The sequence below is a fragment of the Pimephales promelas genome, chromosome 13 (genome assembly GCF_988280905.1).
Source record: "Pimephales promelas chromosome 13, fPimPro1.hap1.1, whole genome shotgun sequence".
NCBI lineage: Eukaryota > Metazoa > Chordata > Actinopteri > Cypriniformes > Leuciscidae > Pimephales > Pimephales promelas.
Window position 1 is genome coordinate 32,848,768 of NC_142781.1, and position 21,463 is coordinate 32,870,230.

The 21,463-nt window shown below is 35.4% G+C and overlaps 1 protein-coding gene and 2 long non-coding RNA genes across 6 annotated transcripts in view; 2 read left to right on the plus strand and 1 right to left on the minus strand.

The window, feature by feature from the left end:
• The window catches only part of xrn2 (5'-3' exoribonuclease 2), a 36,936-nt gene extending 24,276 nt beyond the window's left edge, over positions 1-12,660 (minus strand). Inside the window, exons 1-17 of one of the 2 annotated variants that reach the window (XM_039674356.2) lie at positions 12,427-12,660; positions 11,821-11,948; positions 11,372-11,483; positions 10,676-10,787; positions 6,699-6,757; positions 6,498-6,587; positions 6,332-6,404; positions 6,076-6,126; positions 5,411-5,568; positions 5,249-5,323; positions 3,311-3,444; positions 3,177-3,234; positions 2,932-3,039; positions 2,755-2,799; positions 2,050-2,190; positions 247-288; positions 13-107 (exon numbers count right to left, since the gene is read on the minus strand). In XM_039674356.2, coding sequence (XP_039530290.2) covers positions 13-107; positions 247-288; positions 2,050-2,190; positions 2,755-2,799; positions 2,932-3,039; positions 3,177-3,234; positions 3,311-3,444; positions 5,249-5,323; positions 5,411-5,568; positions 6,076-6,126; positions 6,332-6,404; positions 6,498-6,587; positions 6,699-6,757; positions 10,676-10,787; positions 11,372-11,483; positions 11,821-11,948; positions 12,427-12,501 — 1,556 coding nt within the window. In that variant the 5' untranslated portion in view covers positions 12,502-12,660. The remainder of the gene's footprint in view (positions 1-12; positions 108-246; positions 289-2,049; positions 2,191-2,754; positions 2,800-2,931; positions 3,040-3,176; positions 3,235-3,310; positions 3,445-5,248; positions 5,324-5,410; positions 5,569-6,075; positions 6,127-6,331; positions 6,405-6,497; positions 6,588-6,698; positions 6,758-10,675; positions 10,788-11,371; positions 11,484-11,820; positions 11,949-12,426) is intronic. The other variant, XM_039674357.2, reaches the window with a different exon arrangement.
• LOC148976880 (uncharacterized) overlaps positions 1-21,463 on the plus strand; it is a 115,781-nt gene that overhangs the window by 13,009 nt on the left and 81,309 nt on the right. The window lies entirely within an intron of this gene.
• Positions 17,426-21,463, plus strand: part of LOC148976881 (uncharacterized) — a 28,918-nt gene continuing 24,880 nt past the window's right edge. For all 3 annotated transcript variants that reach the window (XR_016146087.1, XR_016146089.1, XR_016146086.1), the window contains exons 1-3: positions 17,426-17,480; positions 20,473-20,583; positions 20,750-20,795. This is a non-coding gene — a long non-coding RNA (uncharacterized LOC148976881). The remainder of the gene's footprint in view (positions 17,481-20,472; positions 20,584-20,749; positions 20,796-21,463) is intronic.

The following is a 21,463-nucleotide window of genomic DNA, read 5'->3' on the forward strand; positions in this document are numbered from 1 at the left end:
TTGTGTTGTTACCTGACGACATCTTCTGGTTCCGGTTCGCTGTCACTGTCATCGGCTTTACGTTTCACGCCACGAGTCTCCGCGCCGTCACTGGTTTCAGCAGCACTCTGAGAGGAAGGACAGTGATGCTGTTTATACACTAAATCAATGACAGTCATGTTCTGAGGTGGTTTGTCAAAAGCTAAAGGCCTTTCAATAATGTTGTACAAAGAGCAGGAGCGAAAAAACAAAACAAAAAAAACATGCCTTCCCATTTTTGATCATGGCTCTCAAGGACTGAGCTGCTTCCTGTAAAATACAGAAACAGCTCATTCAACCAAGGTGACAAAATAAGCATGAAGTAATACAAAAGCAGTAATAGACTGCAGCAGACGAGTTCTGCAAGTGATAATGTACACGTCGCACAAAAGGTTGTTTAAGCAACAAGTTGTGACCAAAACTTAAAGAAATCATATCTAATAGCCGAAACACCCCAAATCCTACACCAATAGGAAACTACATTAACCCTTGTGCATCAATTAAAAAAAGTTACACATAGGTAAAAAGAGGACAAAAATGTCCATGACAAAAAACTGTCATAAAAATGTGACGCTTTGGAGCACAGACTTAAGTTTGGTATCATTTTAAAGAAGACCCTTTGCAGATTATTGCTGAAGTGAAAAAATAATAAGTGAATCCAAAAAAAAAAAGTTATATAGGTATAAGTTTATGAAAATTATTTATAAAAAATATTTTATATAAAATATATTTTTTTTAAATCAGGTTGAACTCAAAACTGCAATAAAATCAAAGCCATAAATCTAAATAGGTTGTGTTCCAAATTTGAGGATGATATCTCAAAAAATGAGCTTTCGGTAACAGTTTGTTTGGGCGTAGTAACATATTTTCCCCATTGGGTGCCAGCAAAACCCCACTGGAGCTCACAGTGATTGGATTTAAATTAGCAGTTTTTCTCTCTCAGTATTACAAACACACACATGCGTGCACACACACATATTTTTTTATAACACACATACTAACCACATTCTGACATCCATACCAACACAGCCACACAAATATTGTTGCATAATTTATCCAGTTGGCTCTATAATATGCCAAACCAGAAAACAGGAATAAAGCGATATTTGTTTTATAGGCCAAACTTAAAAAAAAATGACACCATCTGATAAAAAATAGTGAAAAATAAAATGCCATCAGAATGAAAGCCTCTTTACAAAGATTGCATAATTTTATAGTTAATTGAACCGGGGATTAAAAATGGCAGTTTTAATGCGTTTCAATGGGGACATTTTTGGCCAAAAGGTGCTGAGAGGGAGTATTTTTTGTACCGAATGCAAAAAAATTTTTTTTTTGAAAATGACGGTGAAATAGTAAAATTCCAATAAAAATACACACCTGTGCCAAGTTTTTTGCAGTTAGCTTTAACACAGGCAAAGTGATCAAAAAAACAAAACTGAAAAGGACAAAAATGTCCATAAGGATGCACAAGGGTTAAGAGCAGTAATATTATAAAATATTTTATATTATTGTTTTCTATGTGGATATATTGTAAGATGGAATTCATTCCTGTGATTCAAAGCTGAATATTCAGCGTCAAATGATCCTTAAGAAATTATTCTAATATGCTGATTTGCAGCTTAATTTTTTGCATGTAAACAGTTAGATATTTTTTTACAGGATTATAAAAAAAAAGAGAAAAGAAATAGCATTAATTTGAAAGGGCAGCCTTTTGTCTTTCACTTCTGATAAATTTAATAGATCCTTGCTGAATAAAAGTTTTATTTTTATATATATATATATATATATATCTTGGAACTTGGTGTACACAATCTGCAAAGCTTTCTAGTTCATTCCCTGAAAAGAAATTAAGTACATAATCTTGTATTTTGATTTTCATATAATTATCAAAATTGACATTTATATACGGAATGAAATGAAAGGGAGAACTAATTACAGCACCAAGGCTGCTGAAAGGACTGGTGTTCACCGCTGTGCTCATGTTAGGCTGTAGCCCATATTGACAATCACAAAGGCAGTGTGACGGCAGACCTGATTGCGCTGGTTGCCCTGCATCCTCATTTCATACGCGGTGTGCCTGGCGTTCTGCACTGCCATGGGTCTGTCTCTGCCGCCCAGAGCCTGAGGGGCGAACTGACCCCGAGGGACAAACGATGGACCCTGCTGCTGCGCCTGGGAAGAGTGCAATTAACAGTTAAAAAAAATGATGATATCCATTTATTATGCTGGTATTATATATTACGATTTTGCTGGTAAACATATTTTTGCTACCAACATATTTCTTGCTATTATGTTAATTTATGTTTTGTTATATTGGTGCATACAAAAGGTTGCATTTGGTAACTGCATTAATATTTAACAATACTTCTTCAGCATTTATTAATGCATGTATAAAATCAAAGTGAACTAACATTAACAAAGACTAATAAAGGCTCTAAGAATATATCGTTCCTCCTAGTTAGTTAACCAATACTGTAAAGTGTTACCAAATAGTTTTATAAAAAAAAAAAATGTAGCTTTATTATCCACTCTTACTAATCACCCCTGTTATTTGCATGATATAAATGCACATTCAATGTGAGTGTGAACTATTCAGCCGCTGTCAGCTGAATTAAATGACCTTGTGCATTGATTCAACTCGCTGGCTTTCAAAGGAGCTGTGGGTTTATGCATGCTGTTACCATTTCAAAAGAAATTGCAAAACCTAATTTTTTTTAATTGCACGTTTTCACTCACTTTCATCCGTTTCTTCTTATCCTTCATTCTCCGCTTGAAACTCTCCTGCAGGATATAAAAGCCTATGATGAGCTGGTTCAAGTGCACATTTCTGTATCAAAATCAGTGTAATGGGTCAGAGGTCACAAGCTCTCTGCAGCACAGTGTTGACAGCAAACATTTATTGTGCAGTCTCACATCGTCCTCTTTGCGCTTTTTGAAGATGTTATCCTCGGCGACCCCTACGGCTTGCATAATGAGCTCTACACGCTCGAGATGGACAAAGCCGTTTTCTGTTAAGTAGCCCTATAGAGAGAGAGAGAGAGGAAAAACAACATTTCTATAGTGCATAAAACCATGGTCACACCATTGTAAATAACATTAAATGAAAGCAAATTCATGTTGACTTCAAGCATGGGATATATGGAGATGTAAATGCTCACCCCGGTCTTATGAACGACATCTTTGTAGATGCCAACCAGGCGATCGATGGCGCCCTCTCTGTTTGAAGACAAACTAGAGTCAGAACTCACTCCAGCGCACAATGAAACAACAAAAGTGGCTTCAGCGAGCGTACCTGATCTCAAGAGACGGTAAGTGGGGCAAGAAGTCGTTTCCCACAAAGAAACATAAAAACACCCAGTCATCGATGCTTCGCTCAAAGACAAATGGGAACGGCAGGCTGGCCATCGTTAACTCCCTCTCCAGATACTGTGGAGCAAAAAAACATACAAAAATGTCCACATAAATATACATGATCTGTTTTTGTACCAATTTGATATTTTTTACAATTCACAATATCCAAATTTTGCACATTCAAACATTTTCCTCAAAAGCATGAAAGTCTTGTTTATAGTGACCAAGAAATCAAAATTGACAATTCTTGTTTTAACCTTCAAATGGTCTTCGTTTCCCGTTTAGATTTCTGGGCTATAGGACCCCAACAATTGATTGAGTAATTATACATTTTTAATCATACAAATAGTATATCTTTTTCTGTTTACTTCTCATCTATTCATTAATGCTGTGTTTTTGGAGATATAAAGTACTTTTGTATCCATATACCACACAATTCCTCAACTACACCATTAGCTTGCATATGAAATATTATTTTTTATGATACATTGCATTTATGCTCTAGTACTAGGCCTTCATTTCTGTGTAAAAATTTTCTGATTTATGCCGCATTTTTTTTTTTGACACATGAAAATACATATTTCGTTTTTTTTTTTCCCACATTTCCCATTCATTTCAACGTGGGGTCATATTGAAACATTTGAAGTGAAAACATTTTTTTACATACCTTCAGAACAACCGAATCAAGCCCAGTTTTTGTGCGTGTATAGATAGATAATTTATGAAGTCACAAAATCTTATCCCACTGAGATGAAGGGAACCTTTTTTTATTAAGTAAAAGTCGATTGGGGTTGTATAGACCCCATGACCCGATTGAGGGCTAACTTGTGTTAATAAATATAGCATTAGTTATTATACATTTATCCGTGCACATGTTTTTAATTGATGTGCCCTTTTAATCTTGAATCAAAATATTTCCCCCTGCCTCTTCCAGCGACATCTCTTCTCTGATGATGCGTTTACTGGTGTGAGGGCGGGGCAACCTGTCACTCACATTAGATCCACCGAACGCAAACCACAACCATCCAATCAATTCCCCACAGACAAAATCAAGGCCCGCCCACATTTCTTCTTGTTCCAGAAGCCGTTTCACTCTGATATACGTCATGATTCATACTTTGCAGTCACGTGACTACCATGGATGGCTGGCGGGCAACAAACAGGTATTTTCAACGTACAGTCCTGTAGTTCCAGGTCTTTCTAGTAGCCATCAAGTCTGTTAGCAAGCTAGCTGCTTAACTATGGACTAGGATTAACTCCATGAAGGCAGTTAAATTGTGTAAAGCAGACAAGGTTTTTTTTTTTTTTAGATAATCGAGCAGTAATAATTCCTCGGTAAATAATCTAGCCTCACAAACCTCAAAACAACCCATCACACTTTTGTTGTTGTTTTATCATACCGCCACCGGCGATAGCGTCAAAGTGTGCGGAAGTCATTTATTGTTCAATTAATTTTGCCGCTCAGGGCGGCGGTGTGAACGTATTATTATTATTATACGATTAATTACATGATCATACACCCATTGTATTCAAAGAAATGTTTAAATTATCTTGAGTTATGGAACGATCACTGCACAGACGTGTAACGTTATACTGTGAATGTTGCTAATCTCATCTGGTTAGTGCAACCAATCGCACTTCAACTATCAGGCGTGTCATTTACACCTCGAAACACCAACTTTTGTCTAAAAACTGGCAACGTCCTGGCAAAATCCTTGACTAGTTTACTTCTTGTCCGCCAGCCAGTACTTGACGTCACGTGCAAAGTATGAATAGGGAAGAAAAGACTATTGCAACTTCCGTTAATTGACTTAAACTAGCAAAATCTAATAATCCGACAAATTTAGACGGTGTAAAAGCATAAACAACTGGAACAAACCTCTCGTAACACAGCCAGTCGGATGAATATGAACTCCTGTTCTGATACTGGAATTTTGTCTGCAAATTCATCATGCTGAGAGAGGAGACACAAAATAAGTTGTGTTCATAATAAACTGAGGTAAAGTTCTGGGCAAAGGGATGGAGAGGACGAGTCCGTTACCTCGCCCCGTTTTTCTCGGGCCAGACCCTGACAGTCTTTAATCTCGTGGCCCATCTGATTACACAGGGCGCAGGGTCTGGGTTGGTTGGGTTTAAACTCTTCTCTTATAATGGTAAAGTTGGGTTCATGTGTCGCCAAACCCAACATTATCAAATCAGCTAAACAGGAGGGAAAGAAAGAGAAAATTAAACATGTAATTATTAAGTTTACTGAATTAAATTCTTTTAAAGTGTATTATTATAGACAGTTCAAAATCATTTATAGCTAGAAATGTTTCAGATAATGACAAATCGAGAAAGTACAAAGACAAAACGCTTGTATAACAAACATGCAGACAATGTTCTACATAAATGTACTATCTTCTATCCAGATTAATCAGATCCAGTATAGGTTTCCTCATTCGTCCACTAAATGCATTAATACTATAGAGTCAGAAAATGTTTTGGGTTTAAAACTAATAAACCCCTCTCATAATAATGTTCTGCAAAAGTCAGTATGAAATGGAAGTTAGTGCATGGATGAATTTATTATTTCATGACGACATTACAATGACATTTGGAAACAAGTATTTAAGGACACACTTTCAGAATTTTGCTCACTAAAGTCTAAACTAGATAGGTCAAATTCACTTTTTTTTAATGAAAAAAAAAACAACCAAACTTTACCATCAGCTCCACAGAGACAGTGATGCGTGTTTGGGTCGTGATTTGGCTGACCTGGAAAAGAAAATGACCCATTAGACCAGTAAAGCTCTTTGTTAACCACATTTTACACTTAATATTTGGCTTATCCTAAAACATCTGTAGGACAGTTGTTTATTTAAAACAGAACACCATGGAAAAGGCTTCAAATAATAATCAAATACCACAAATCAAAGCAATATTTCAAAAAACCTTCACAATTTGAAGTTCTCAGCTTTACCTCTCTGTCTCCTGATGAAATCCATAATTTTATGCTCTCCTTCACCAGGAACACTGGCGTCCGACAAGAAAACCTGCAGGACAAAGTAGATATTTATTGATTATATCCAACAGCAAAATAAAAACTCATTTTAACTGCAGTTCATTTGAGTACTCGTATGGCCTACTGTGATATTACGCCATCCAGGGTCATTGGTCAGTCTGTCTGAGATGTAATATCGCAAACATTTGGCCAAATTATCCATGAACTCGGTTCCCTAAACACACAACAGTAGATCTATGTCAATAATGAAACTCAATCAGGATGACATGGCCAGTACATATGACACATAACTTCATTTAACCATCCAAAAAGTATGAAGACTTACAGGGGTGATGCAGTTACTGTCAAAACGTTCTTTAACTTCCTCAGGTGGCAGGTAACCACCTAAAAGAGAAGCATTAATCAAGCAGAGAAACTACAGAATCAATGCGTCACAAACACCAAATTCAATTTTAGCGCTCATTTAACCCAAGTTGAACACATTCTGGGTTGCACGTCACACGCAGGCTCACTATTGGCCATCGTGTGATGGACAACCTAGAAGCGCTGCACTGTTATCTCCTGGACCTAGATGAACGAAAGTCTTACAGGGTTGGTGAACTATCCCTTTAATTTCTGCAGTATTGTTACACTGGTACCAGCTGCACGTTCTCGCTCCCTTTTAACATTTGAGACCCATCTTAAAATCTGCATTCATTTGTTATAGTTTACAAATTGTTTATTAGTTATTTTATTACTGTTTACTTGTCATTTATTTAGTGAATGTAGTTTAACATTAAAAAAAGCCTCCCTGTGCCATTACAACAAAATTACGGTGGTAAAATTACGGCGGCGTAGGCTATATGGCCGATTTCCCCGTGGTATAAGGTACATACAAGATAGAAATTACAGTATTGTGATAACTCGACTACATACAGGTAAACCCCTTAGCTGTCACCCCCCTTTTTGAGAATGGGGGTTAAAATGCACGATTCAAACTTAAATGGTTGTAATTTAAGAATGCTTTGGAATATATACCCAAGTTTGGTCTTGTTTTAAAGAAAACACTCAGCAGATTATTGCTGAAGTGAAAACACTTCAAAAAATGAAAGTATGAAAAAGTTATGGAAGTTTAAATTTACAGTAAATTAAATATACTGTACTATATATGTTTTATGTTATATAAAATATATTTTTATACAATATTTTTTACTCTAAAAATTCTATAAAATCAAAGCCATACATCTTATCAAGTTATGTTCAAAATTTGAAGTTGATATCACAAAAATTGAAGTTCCCATGAGATTTTGTTTAGGCGTAGTACCAAAAATAGCCACCGGGTGCCATTGAATTCCATTGAATTTAGTTGTATACATTCTGCCTTAACAAATTAATACATTTCTGTCCAAATATCAATTCTGTCACAAAATTTGGAACATTGAGACTCTGACCTTTCTGACAATATCAGTTTTGTCAAGATTAGAAAAGGTTTTGATCATAAATTATGAAATATAATGATGCCCAAAAGGGGAGGACCCTGATAAAATAAGTACCGTTTCTATGGTAACGCAACTTTCAATTATAAAACAGTTTTCACACGATGAATTCTGAGTTTATAAGCTTCCAAATGATACCTAATTTATGATAACTACTAAAATATGTGATATAATAAAAAAGGCGATAAAAAATAATATTATGTTTTAGAGGATAATAAATATAAATATTATCATTTTTAGAGGATAATATTGTACTCTCATTTTTTATTTTTTTATTGAAAAATACTAGATTATATGTTTATTATGAACTTTTAGCATAAAAACAGAAGTTTCAATAATTAAAAGTGGGTTCATCAACTTTTTGTGACAAAGGTCAAAACTCCTGTTATGATGCAGATTTTTTGAGGTGCACTCTTGTCATAAATTCATCAATTACTCTTCCTACATACTTTTTAACACAAAACAGGGGTAGAATATCTATTTAGAAGTCTTAGACCTTTCCAACAATATATAATTTGTCATAATTAGATTAGGATTTAATAGAAATATAGTCAAGTAAAGTAGGGCTGCAACTAACGATTATTTTGATAATCGATTAATCGGACGATTATTTTTCCGATTAATCGATTATTGGATAAAAAAATTTATTTCATTTTTTGGTTTATTATAACTAAATAAAACCCTAAAACCCTAAAAACCACACTCTTTTGTGTGTTAAACAATCTACTTAATACAGACAACTTCATTATAAAGAAAAACAACAAATAAAAATATATGACCATAACCTATGACAAAAATGCTATTGTAAACTAGATTAGTGGATAACTCAGAAAAACTTAGCCTAAAAATATCACAAGTGCACAATAATTTTATAAAATCTGAACATTTAGTGAAAAAAACATTCCTTAGTGGGTAACAAATAAGAGACAATAAGTGTAGCACTAACTCTGGTAAAACGTTGCACATTGCTCTTTGTATTGTTGTTATACATTCATGAAAAACATCGTAAAAATCAGATGCACAGCTGTTTTAAATGTAAAGCACAGCTGTTTAGTGAGGAAGCAAAATATAATAGATAGGACAGAACAAGAAAGGCTATTAATAAGCTTTTATTGCGCAAAAGTATTATGACATGATCATGAAAGAGCTGCACAAAGTATCGCGAGCGCTGAATGATGCCCTTGACGCAACACGGAGTCACAGGGTGGCGCGCAGCTCTTCAGTGTCCGCCGCATTAAAGTTAAAAGCACCAAGGAAAGAGAAAGACATACTGACTGTGTATTACAGTATCTTTGCAATAGTTTATTAAGCCTTTTCTTTTAACAGTTTTAAATTTCAGTTAGGCTACTGTGCACGTGAAGAACAATTATAGTGCACCGACTCTACTATAGTGTTGTGATCTAACAGACACTCAGTAGAAAGTAATTAAGTTACAGCAATAAAAGTCTAGCAAGATAGTCATTATATTACGAAACCATAGACCTTTATCTACGGATCAATTATAATAATAACATTGAATCATCTTGGAAAGAGTTTCATCATGTTAACTGTTGTAACCGAACGCGAAGCGCTGTTTGAACACCGAATAGAGAATGACAGCCGCAGTGGAGGGAAAAGCTTAGGTTAACTTTAATTTAATTACTTAAATATACATTTCTATCTCACATTATACTATAGTATGGCTTCATAAAGTATACACGATTAACGTAGGTCACCTATTTTGCTTTCAAAACGGCGAATTTGCCGAAAGGTGAATAATTTTCGTGTATGCTGCATATTGATAGCGGTTTCCTGATGCCCGCAAATTAGTTCAAACTCACGGAATCAAGAGTGCGCATGCGAGACAGAAGATAATGTGCTCCAAACCGTCCGTGTTGCGCGCGCGAGACAGAAGATAATGTGCTCCGTTCAAACAGTCGGTGTGGCGCGTGCGAGACAGGGTAGAGCGGCGAGGGAGAGAGACTGCGTGTGTGCCTCATGAAGCGCATGTAGCATGTAAACAATCCCCGTGACGTAATCAGACCAACTAATCGATAATGACATTCGTTGACAACGATTTTCATAATCGATTATAATCGATTTTATCGATTAGTTGTTGCAGCCCTAAAGTAAAGTTATGCGTCCCGGTACCGGGACGGTGACAGTTAAGGGGTTAAGGTAAGCATTTCATTTTCTTTTTAAAACCATAGTTATTTGAATTGTGTTTTAACAATTTAATTAATAGCTTTTGACAAGCGGCAACATTCTAATCTGAAAGATGAAGCCCACCCGGAAGTGCGATAAACTGCAATACATCTCAAATCCGCTAGAGGCCGGTCCCAAAAGGGAGCAAATATCCATAGACGTCATGTTATAATGTCCGTTTTCACAGCATAAATTCATATGTTTACAGTTTGGTCCCATGGACTTTTATTGTAATCTTCAATATGTTCCACGTGCCTGGGGGTGAATTTTTTTCTAACTCGTTAGTTTAGATCATATTTAGATATAAAACGTATGACAAATAAGGGCGGTTAACTTTGATTGACAGCTGATAACGGGCTGCGCCGAGTGAATTTGACGTCTCAGCCATGATCTGACACAACACATCATACCACCTCTGTATCCTTTCTGAAACTTTTGTATTTTCCAAGATTTTCCAGTATGGCGCCGCCCATACCCCCCATAAACAGCTTCAAACCCGTTCTTCAGAGAGTCTATGTGTGAGGTCACAGACGCTTTGTCCATATTTTTGACAGTCTATGGCTTTTGATCAACCCAAGAATTTCCATCACATACCCAAAAGATCAATGGGAATCCCTGGATGAGTGAATGATGTTGTTCTCACCTCTCTGAATAACTTCTTCTCTCATTTTCTGTTTTTCCTCTACAAGCTCCGCTCCTTCCTTAGATGCCCGGAAACGTCTTGATCGCTGCTGGTTCATTTTGGCACGAGGAGCCTACAAAAAAAATACAGATGAGCAGCACAAGAAATGCTTCATGAAACGGTCTACAACTACAGTGTGCATAATTCATGCATGCACCATTTTATTTTCAGAGCATTAAAGAAATGATGGATGGTCACGTCCTAAACCTTCTTTAGTTTTGGAAAACCGTTGACCAACTACATAGTAATAGTTTTAACTGAATGTTATTATAGTTTGTGCATTTGTTATTGCATTTTCCATTATATTCCAGGAAACATTTATGAATGTATAGCCATTATGGAAACACTTTATTGCCATATAATTTCCAGCTAGTTAAAAAAAAGAAAAAAAACTTGAGGATTTCATTACAAATTTAACATTTAATGAAAAATAAAAACATTGTCTCTCTAACACATAAAAAAATGGTGGTTAAAAATGTAACTATTTCACCACAAAGTTTGCAATAATTCCCAGTTGCCCACTCCTGAATTTATGTGCATTAATAAAGGATATTTTCAATACAATGATCCAGAATTCACTTGTTATTCTCTACAAACAAGCATCAGTAATACTGAAAGTAAGTAGATATGAAGATGATTATGCAGGATGATACATACCACGCCATCAATTGCCATGTACAGAACTCGTCTCGGTCGAACAATGTTAAAGAGACGGTCAATGTATTCAAAAATGGCAACCATCATTTCATCTTCATTTTTAGGTGCTGGCCTGCGAATGGTTAAAAGATGTTTTTAATAAAGTCACTTGAAGGGATAAGTTCACAGAAAAATGAAAATTATGTCTTTATTCACTCAACCTGAAGTTTTTCCAAACCCGTATAAATTTTTCTTCTTCTTCTGCTGAACACAAGATGATATTTTGAAGAATGTTTGTTACTAAACTGTTGGGCAATTCTTTAAACTCAAAATATATTTTGTGTTCAGCAGAAGAAAGAAATTCATTCAGGTTTACAACAACTTGAAGGTGAGTAGATGACAGAATTGACATTTTTTTGGTGAACTACCCCCTTTAAATACATCAAAACATGTCAAAGAGAGAATCTCACTTGTCCTCAGGATGTGTGCACGGGTGAATAATTCCATTCATGTCTAGATACAAGTTGTCAAACTCCACTTCATTTGGGTTCGGTTTGCTGGTATCAACTGGGATTTTAATTCCATTGTACTCCTTGGCCTGAAAATAAGAAATGTAGATATTACATAAAGTTATTAAACCTAACTGACCAATCTACCTAGTTTTTAGTCTAAAAAAACTGTCCAACTACATTTATTTACATGGTAGAGTTGCTCAGAAGCGAATTACTGACTTTCAGAAGCTGAAAATTTGCATACTTCTGTGTGATTGGTTGCTCGTTCGAGCGGTCTCGCACATCTAGTCACCCTAAAATGCGGTCTAGAAGAGATAGTAACCTCTCAAGGTGTTTGAGACACGACCAGAAAATCGCATCTCTAATTTAACTAACTTACGGTAAACATAAAGGCTATTCAGCCAAAAAGATTAAATTAAATCTGAATCTAAAAACGAACTCGAACACATGTGAGCGTCAGGACTGCAAAGCTTATTTCATTATAACCATTCTAAGTGGAAATCAAATGATTAATCACATAATTAATTAAGTAATCTTTCTGATGCTGTCGTGTTTGTGTCTTACCTTCTCCTCCAGACAGTGTACTACTATCGACGGATACTTCCGACTCAACCAGCGGAAAAAAGCGGGGACTCCCATCTCCCGTAAAATTCAGCACTTTTAAACGAAAGAGCACCTTTAAAAACGATTAAAAACAGCGAAACACGCAAGTAGGAGGAAAACAACCAGCAAACACAGAGCACGCAGTTGATTTACCACAGCACAAAACTTCCGGGTCAGCAGGAAATGATGCAGAAAGCAGCCAACCACGCGCTGGCTAAAAACAGAATTGCACCTCTGTATCAACAATAAAAACCAGCAACTAAAGAGTACAATTGTAACAATTATAACAAATCAATAATAACGAAACAATAAAAACTTAGACCTATGTGTCTATCTATCTATCTATCTATCTATCTATCTATCTATCTATCTATCTATCTATCTATCTATCTATCTATCTATCTATCTATCTATCTATCTATCTATCTATCTATCTATCTATCTAGTATGTTTTTTGATTGATAATATGAACCATTCTATATAAGCAATCTATATAAGCGCCAGGCTATATAATTATACATAGGCTACTTGATATATATATATATATATATATATATATATATATATAAAAAATATTTATTATAGTTTTCAAAAATCATTTAGAGTGGTTTTACAGTACTCACAGTTGTCCTTGAGCACAAAGTAATGGAAAAGAGGTAGTACAAAGATTTACTGTACTAAAGCGATTTTAACATTTTAACAACTCATGCTGATACGAAGAGAATTTTGTATCAGTATCAGTTTATGTCTTGTAATTGCATTTATTTCACTACACAGTGGCAGATTTCGGTAACTCCTCTCCAATGCAAATGAGCATCATATGACAATCTATGAAGACTTGAAGTATTCAGCTGATTTCTGTGAAGAGCTGTTTGATCTTTGGTGATGCAAATTCGGTAGTTTGTCCTTGTCTTCATTTGCTCTTGAGTCTTCACATTACGTCCACCAATCCAGCGGCTTGTTCATTGATGAAGCCTCTTGTCACACAAACACACAAAGACACACGCAGAAACATTTATGAAATTGTGGGTGAATCACATAGGCTCAATAATTCAGCCCTCCATACAACCAGAGTAATAAGCAAACCTTTACTTAAACCAAAAAAACACATTAAATGTACATGCGTCTCTTGAAAAAAATGGACATACTGCAGTGCAATCTTTTATGATGTCAATCAAATCATGTTTACCTCCTCTGTAACTACACATTTCATGCAGAAAACAGCTTTCAACATCCCCAAGATCCATCAGCTCTCCATCAGCTCTTCAGAAGGCAAATAACCATCATAAGCAAGTCATTTTCAGTCACAGCTAGATATGAAATATTTACTTTCAGTCATATAATTCTCTAGAAACATAACCCAAATCATGTTGTTCTGAATTGGTCTTATAGGGAAAACATCAATTTTGCAGAATGTGATGCTTGAAGCTTAATATCTCAGCAATCCAATATACATTTGCCTATAAGTAAAAGCCCTTTCACACCACAGACGAGAATATATATATATATATATATATATATATATATATATATATATATATATATACACACCTGTCAACCTGTATGAATTTCTTTCTTCTGCTGAACACAAAAGACGATATTTTGAATAATGTCAGAGTTCATGAGCCCCATTGACTTCCATAATATATTTGTTTCCCATTCAACTGTCTGGTAAGTGGTAACCAATATTCTTCAAAATATCTTCTTTTGTGTTCAGCAGAAGTAAGAAACTCATACAGGTTTGGAACAACTCGAAGGTGGGTAAATGATGACAGAATTTTCATTTTAGGTAAATTGTCCTTTCAAAGATATAAAGCGCTTTGTTTTCCTGCATTCATTCTGCATTGCTTTTCATAATCGCACTGCTCCCTTGTGGTGGACTGTGGCACTTCAGATGCCTTTCGCTTGTAGACTCTTTACTCAATATTTTTGTAACACTTTTATAAAGCCTCATTTGTTAACATCAGTTAATGCATTAACTAACAATGACCAATACATTTCTATAACATTTATAAACCTATTCATTTTATTTGAATTATTAGGGCCTGTACTGACTCATGATCATACACGATTCTTATAAATAGAGATGATTCTTCTTCATTAAAAATGAACAGCTTCAGAGCAAACAAAACATGTTTAAATTGATCTGATGCTCACAAATACAATGAACGCATAAATTAATGAAAGTACTTCATACATTTGCGTATAATGCGTAATTTCAAGAAAAAAACATTTGCATAAATTGTGTTGAATGAAAAATGTAATCACTAAGTGTTTTTCCAACAAATAAGCATTCTAAAAAGTGAACATGATAAAAAGGCAATGTAGAGAAATTGTTAAACATACTATATATATATATATATATATATATATATATATATATATATATAACTGTTCACTACAATTAAATGTTGACAGTTCTGACTCAACTTGGGAGAAGAGCTTAAATATTTCAACTTGAAGAACAGCGTCCTCTGCTGGACAGCACTTTACTTTAGTTGTTTTGATGTGCCATCTCAAAATATATAGGTGTAACTTATATATATATTTGTTTATATATATATATATATATATATATATATATATATATATATATATATATATATATATAATATCTTTCCAATGTAAAGAAATCCAGTAATAGGTCACAACATTTTTTCTTATATATGTTTGATCAAGCCCATATAGCAATAAAAAAGTAAATACACCAGACAAAAAAAAAAATAAAAAAATAAAAACATATTCATAATGTATAGAGGGAACTGTAAACAGGATATTTTCTAAATTCAAAATCAAATCATTATCTCATTTGGATTTACAATTAGTTTAACAATGTAGGCCTACTTTTCAATTTCACAAACTTCTGTTGAACATCAAATTAGAATTCTTTGTACCAATGAAATGAAATAAAATATGTCAATGGCAAATGTGCAAACAGTTGCTCTTTAGTAGAGGACCCAGTAAATTATTCCTCATGTTTTTTTTTAGCATTATTCCCATTATTGTCATTCAGGGCATGCAAAGTGTTTTGGCCTTTCAGTGTAGTACCGAGTTCGACCAATGAGGATTCACTTGCAACATCTCATTCTGGATTCATAACAAGAACCCTGACAACAATACATCTCTCAAAGGCTCCTGAATAGACAACCTTAACACTCACATAAACAACACAGACCAATTACTTAATCAACACATAATGAGGTTCCTTAAAAATGAGCAGATGCATTTAGACAGGAGCAATTGCACAAATGTGCAATAGACAATCATTACATTTGAAAATTCCTTTACGATCATTTCAACATGTATCCTATTCCTTTAATATTCAAAAAATGATGCCGAATTATTATGCAAAATGTAACTTCATATTTCCTTTTTTTGATTTTGGGGTGAAATGACATGTTCTGTCAGATGTTTCAACTCCTTGTGAATTACACAATTACAATAAACATCAAGTTTTGAGACCTTTCTCTCTTTTTTTTCCACATTTACATGTTGGAATGCAAACACATGAAAAGCTCAATCTCAATTCACATGCTACAAAGGATCATTTTACACATCCAAGGCTGAGAGCGGGCCTTGAACCGCGGGCCTCATTCAGAATGCCTTAGAAAAGAAGCCCACTCAAGATGGTTTTGGTTTAAAAAAAAGAGAAAAGGATATCGAAAAGCAATCCTACCCAGCACCCAACTGACATTCATATGCCATCACGGTTAGCATCTTCTAACAGGATTTTGCATTAGTACAATCCATGTTAAATGAATGAGGACTTTGCATTAAGGATTTGTTGAGATGATCACCCAATAGGGGGGAAAACGACTGCAAAAATGTCCAAAAATCCCTAACAAATCTGCAGCTGACTGGATTTGAAAGAATAGCCACTAATTAGCAATGAAGGAAAACCATACAGAAATAACAGAAACATTTTGGCTCAATTGTCAGACCAAAGCGGCCAGTTTGACCCACACCAGTTAAAGCATACTGTTCAGGTCATAATTTTGACGGAAAAAATATTTCTGACAAAATCTGGGCAGTAAATGGGTTCAGTGGAGAACAGATACAAACATAAATGGCAACAGCATAATTGCTCTTGATTCGACAGGATTACACAAACTCTTAATCAATGTAGATTTGGAATTCATCTATTTTGATCTGTGTTGAGATAAAAAGAAGAAGAAGTGTTATTAAAGCCAATCAGGATGTGTTAATTAAAGCCAAGAGGACCTTTGAGCAAATAATATTTGCAAATGAGCGCACCTTATTGCTTTTATAAAACGGTTACCACACAATAAAAATATTAAAACAATAATAATGTTTTGCAGTAAACAATTGTTTGCTAATGTTAAAACTCTTTGAACAAACAGCAGATGTGATAAGTAAATCAACTATCATTCTAACAAACAATCAACAAATATCTATTATTAACAAGTAAAAACACATTCACATAGCCTAGGCAAGACTAGCTATAGGCTATAAAAATGACAGTCAGCAGTCATTGGTGCTAAACAAATAGGCATAAGACAGTTCAAAGAGTCACAAAATTATCCCACTAGTAGCCTACGTCAAATAAAGAGACTACAAATTTTTCTGACTTTTTCGGCCACCGGCCACTGTGGCAGGTGGATTTAAAAATTCACCTGCCACAGAGACTTTTTACCTGCCTTTTTTTTGCCTCATAAAGGTGAACCAATTAACACATAAAGGGGGACACACAGCACACAGACATATAATGGCCATTACACACAATAAACGAATATGAAAACACCCAATATACATAAAAAAACACCTCAAATAATACTATCAAATGATTTCACTTAATAAATATACCTCTTATAAACAAACAAAAGAAAAGCAAGCAAAATAGTCCTTGGAGTTCCCCCGGAGAAGAAACCGGAATGGTTGTGGCCCGATCATCGTATGTCTCGTACCATATAAATTACGTCCAATGTTTCCACTCGAACCCTTTTAGGACGGTGCACCAGCTCACGGGACTATCAAACAAACAAACAAAAAGAACGGTAAGAATAAACCTTACGTAACTCCAAACGAAAGTTTAAATAAAGTGTATAAAACCAAAATAATGTTTTGTATTCTTTACTGTAAACAAATTCCAAATTCCATTAAATAAAAACTCAAACTGACCTGACCCAGGCTCACCTACATCCGCCACAGTCACGTAGACCGGTCTTAACAGCTTTTAGTTACAAGTCAAGTCAAGTCACATTTATTTATATAGCGCTTTTCACAATACAGATTGTATCAAAGCAGCTTCACAGTGATAACATGTAAGTAGCACAACACAGATCAACAACATTGCTAAACACTAAATAAATAACCCCAACTGAGCAAGCTCAAAGCAAGCCAAAAGCAAGGCGACAGTGGCAAGGAACCAAAACTCCATCAGATTGGATGGAGAAAAAACCTTGGGAGAACCCAGGCTCAGTCGGGGGCCAGTTCTCCTCTGGCTTACATTCATATTGTTTAAATATAAATATTAAATATAAATATTGTTTATGAATCAAACGGCGCCATAACATATCGCAGGCGTTTAGGAACCGTTAACTATGAACTAAATTAATTTTGTTACTGGTAGAGTTACCGGGTAACTTACCGGACGTTTTCTCACCGGTTCCCCATCCCAACTCCCAACATGCACAGTACACACATCTGTGCAACTGTCATTGACATAATGTAGCCTAACGTTACATCCGGGTTACATTATCTCATCCCATCTCCAAACGTAGTCAGAAAAGGGCCTCATCTTCTTTCTGATCGCATTTAGCTAAAGTCCATTAGTCCAACCCAATGGCGGACTTCGTTGAAATGTAAAAATCCGAATGAATCACTCAATTCTCATTGGCAACCTGATAATTTGGCAGGTGGTCGGTGTTAATTTCAGGCCCTGAACTGAAGGAGTTGTGTTAGTACCTGAAAGACTTTTGAAAGTCCGCTTTCTCTTGCTCTACGATCGTTCAGAGGACAAGCCCATCTGTTAGGAAATTAAATGGGAAACCCGGAATGGATCTGAAACCGAGTGATTATAAAACGCTTTGATCTTTAAGCGCTCCGAATCCGATCCATCTAACGTTTCCAGTCTGACTGACAAAACATCGAGAAAACGGCTACAAACGGAGTGGCCAATTTTAGTTGGAAACATAAGTTTTGTAATAACTTGAATTACAAAACCGTTTTTGTAGGCAGAAGACCAAGGGAATTCAGTTGATGAGAAAAGGTAACATATTTCCCATTGAAACATGATTTGGGCCTTTTACTCTCTATTTATCAAATTGTGCTGAACCTTGAGGTGCAGGATGAGTCACCAATATTTTTGGTCTGTTGTCCATAAGAAAGAGTAAATGTTATCACTTTTTTTTTTAACAAATAGTCAATGTTTAGCAGTATAGTTATATAGATAACTATTTAATGGATAATGCTTTGAACGGTTCAGCACTGTTCTTAAAGTGACACTCCATACAAAAATTTCAATTCTGTCATTTACTCACCCTCAAGTTGTTGCAAACCTGTATGAGTTTCTTTCTTCTGCTGAACACAAAGGAAGATATTTTGAAGAACGACTGGAGCTTTGTCATCATTGACTTCTATAGTATTTTTTCTTCTTCTATGGAAGTCAATGGTGCCAAACAACTGTTTGTTTTCAATCGTTCTACAAAATATATTCCTTTGTGTTCAGCAGAAAGAAACAAACTCATACAGTTTTGCAACAACTTGAGGGTGAGTAAATGATGACAGAATGTTCATTTTTGGGTTGAGTATCCCTTTAAAATTGGTTATGATTGTGTTTATTGTCTTTAGTGCAAATAATGTTAATGTGTTTCAAGTATGCAGTAGTGTGACTTCGTAGCATTCATGGACTGAAGTCTAAAGCATTGAATGGCGAATTAGTGTGCCGACCTCACGGTATAGGGTATTGAACAGAAAGTAGGCACAGAAACAAACAGCAGTGCATTTCAATGCATCAGTGAAACCTGGATCTTTATCTTTTAGCTTAATTGAAAAGAGTGGGTTTGTAACGGGGCTCTAAAATGCTCTTCGTGCAGGCAGAGCGCTTTAATTGGGCTTAATTGATGAGAATTGAAAGCACTCAGTTGAAAGCAAGACACCGCATTGGCAGGCGGCCTGTTGTGCCCAGTAACACAAAAGCACAAGGGCTCTTACCTGCGCATTAGCATAGAGATGCCAAGGGTGAGGATCCGCCCGTACACGATTTTAATAATAAACACATTTTCCCGTTAGTCTCCAGCACAAGAGGGAGTCAAACATGTTCAGAGGCCGTTTGTCATTCATCTATAGACTACTTCAGCTCATTTTAGCCACAATCCTGATCTAAAACACAGTTTTAGTCATTATGGCTCCAGCATATTTTAAGAAACCGATAAAAACTGAGTGTATACTAAGATTTTATGCTATGGTAAATTGTACAGGGTCACCCAGAACTCATTAAAGGGTTAGTTCACCCAAAAATAAAAGCACAGAGAAAAATTAATAGTTGAATAAAGTCGTTATTTTTGGGGGGGTTTTGCACACAAAAAGTATTCTCGTCGCCTGCAAACACAGAACGTTCCCCTAACGTTCCCGAATGGTCCCATGAGGTTCTTTTTTTGGGAACCAAACAAGAACGTTATAGGAACGTTCCATGTAGGTTATTTTTAGGTTCCATTTTTATAACATAAGGAGAACGTTCCCTTAAGCTTAACGTAAGTACATGTAAGTACACATTGATGGCCTAAGACACAAAACGAGCGGTTTGTTTGAGAAAACTAACAGTATTTATATCTTTATATATCAGTATTTATATCTTCAGTATTTATATCTCGTTTTTACCTCTTGTAACCATAGCCACAAAGCATCTGTGCCCTCAGGTCACTTGGATGTGGTTACAAGAGGTAAAAACGATATAAATACTGTTCGTTTTTTTCACACAAACCGCTCGTTTCGTGTCTTAGGCCATCACATTTACGAGTCATTAAATCATGTTAATTTGGCTTTTAGGTGGTGACCATAGACCTCCATTATATGACTGATGACCGGTTTGACCTAAAAATATCAAAATTGAAACTACTGTGTGGAAACAAAGACACCTCCATCTTGGATGTCCTTGAGGTAAGCTAAAACATACCAAAAATGTATTTCAAAGTAAACTATCCCTTTAAGGTTGAGCCACCATAGTTACTTGGACTATTTAAATTATTTCTTTATTAACTTTCTGGGGCAGCAGATAAAATTACCTTGCAGCCAATCATATTTCATCAAAAATATCTTAATTTAGGTTCTGAAGATTGAATGAAAGTCTTACGGGTTGGAACGACATGAGGGTGAGTACTGACAGAATTTTCATTTTTGGGTGAACTATCTTGTGAGATGTAAACACTGGTCCAGAAGTACTTCCTGTTTCAGTTTTTTAACACTACATAGATGTTGGAATAAAATACAACCAACAGAACATATGCAACTGAATCAAAAAGTTAAAAACACATATTTAAGATGTTTTCTTTACATTTGAAATAAAGAAACCATTTACAAACTGAAACAGGAAGTGTTTCTGGACAAGTGTTGTTTACATCTTGCAAAATGGTCTATACAGTAATTGTTACTAGCTTTCCAGTGCAAAATGCTCCTAGTAATCTAATTGCATTTTTGGTTAATAATGTTGGTCACGTTCGTTCACAGCACATTAACTAATGTTAACAAGATTTGAATAAAGTATTAGTAAATATTGAAATTAACATTTACAAAGATTAATAAATGCCACATAATTAGTTCATTATTAGTTCATGCTAATTGTAAAGTGTTACCAAAATGTTTAAAGGCTGTTAAACAGAAGTCTGCCCTTTTGAGCACGATTTTATTCTTAGAGCCCAAAGGCCGCTACAAACGACGCGATGTTATTCAAGGATTCAGGGTGAAAGTTTCTACTCGTCGTAATGAGATTCTGAGCCGCAGTCGAGTCAAGCTCTGACATTTAAAGTGGAAATAGATGTGG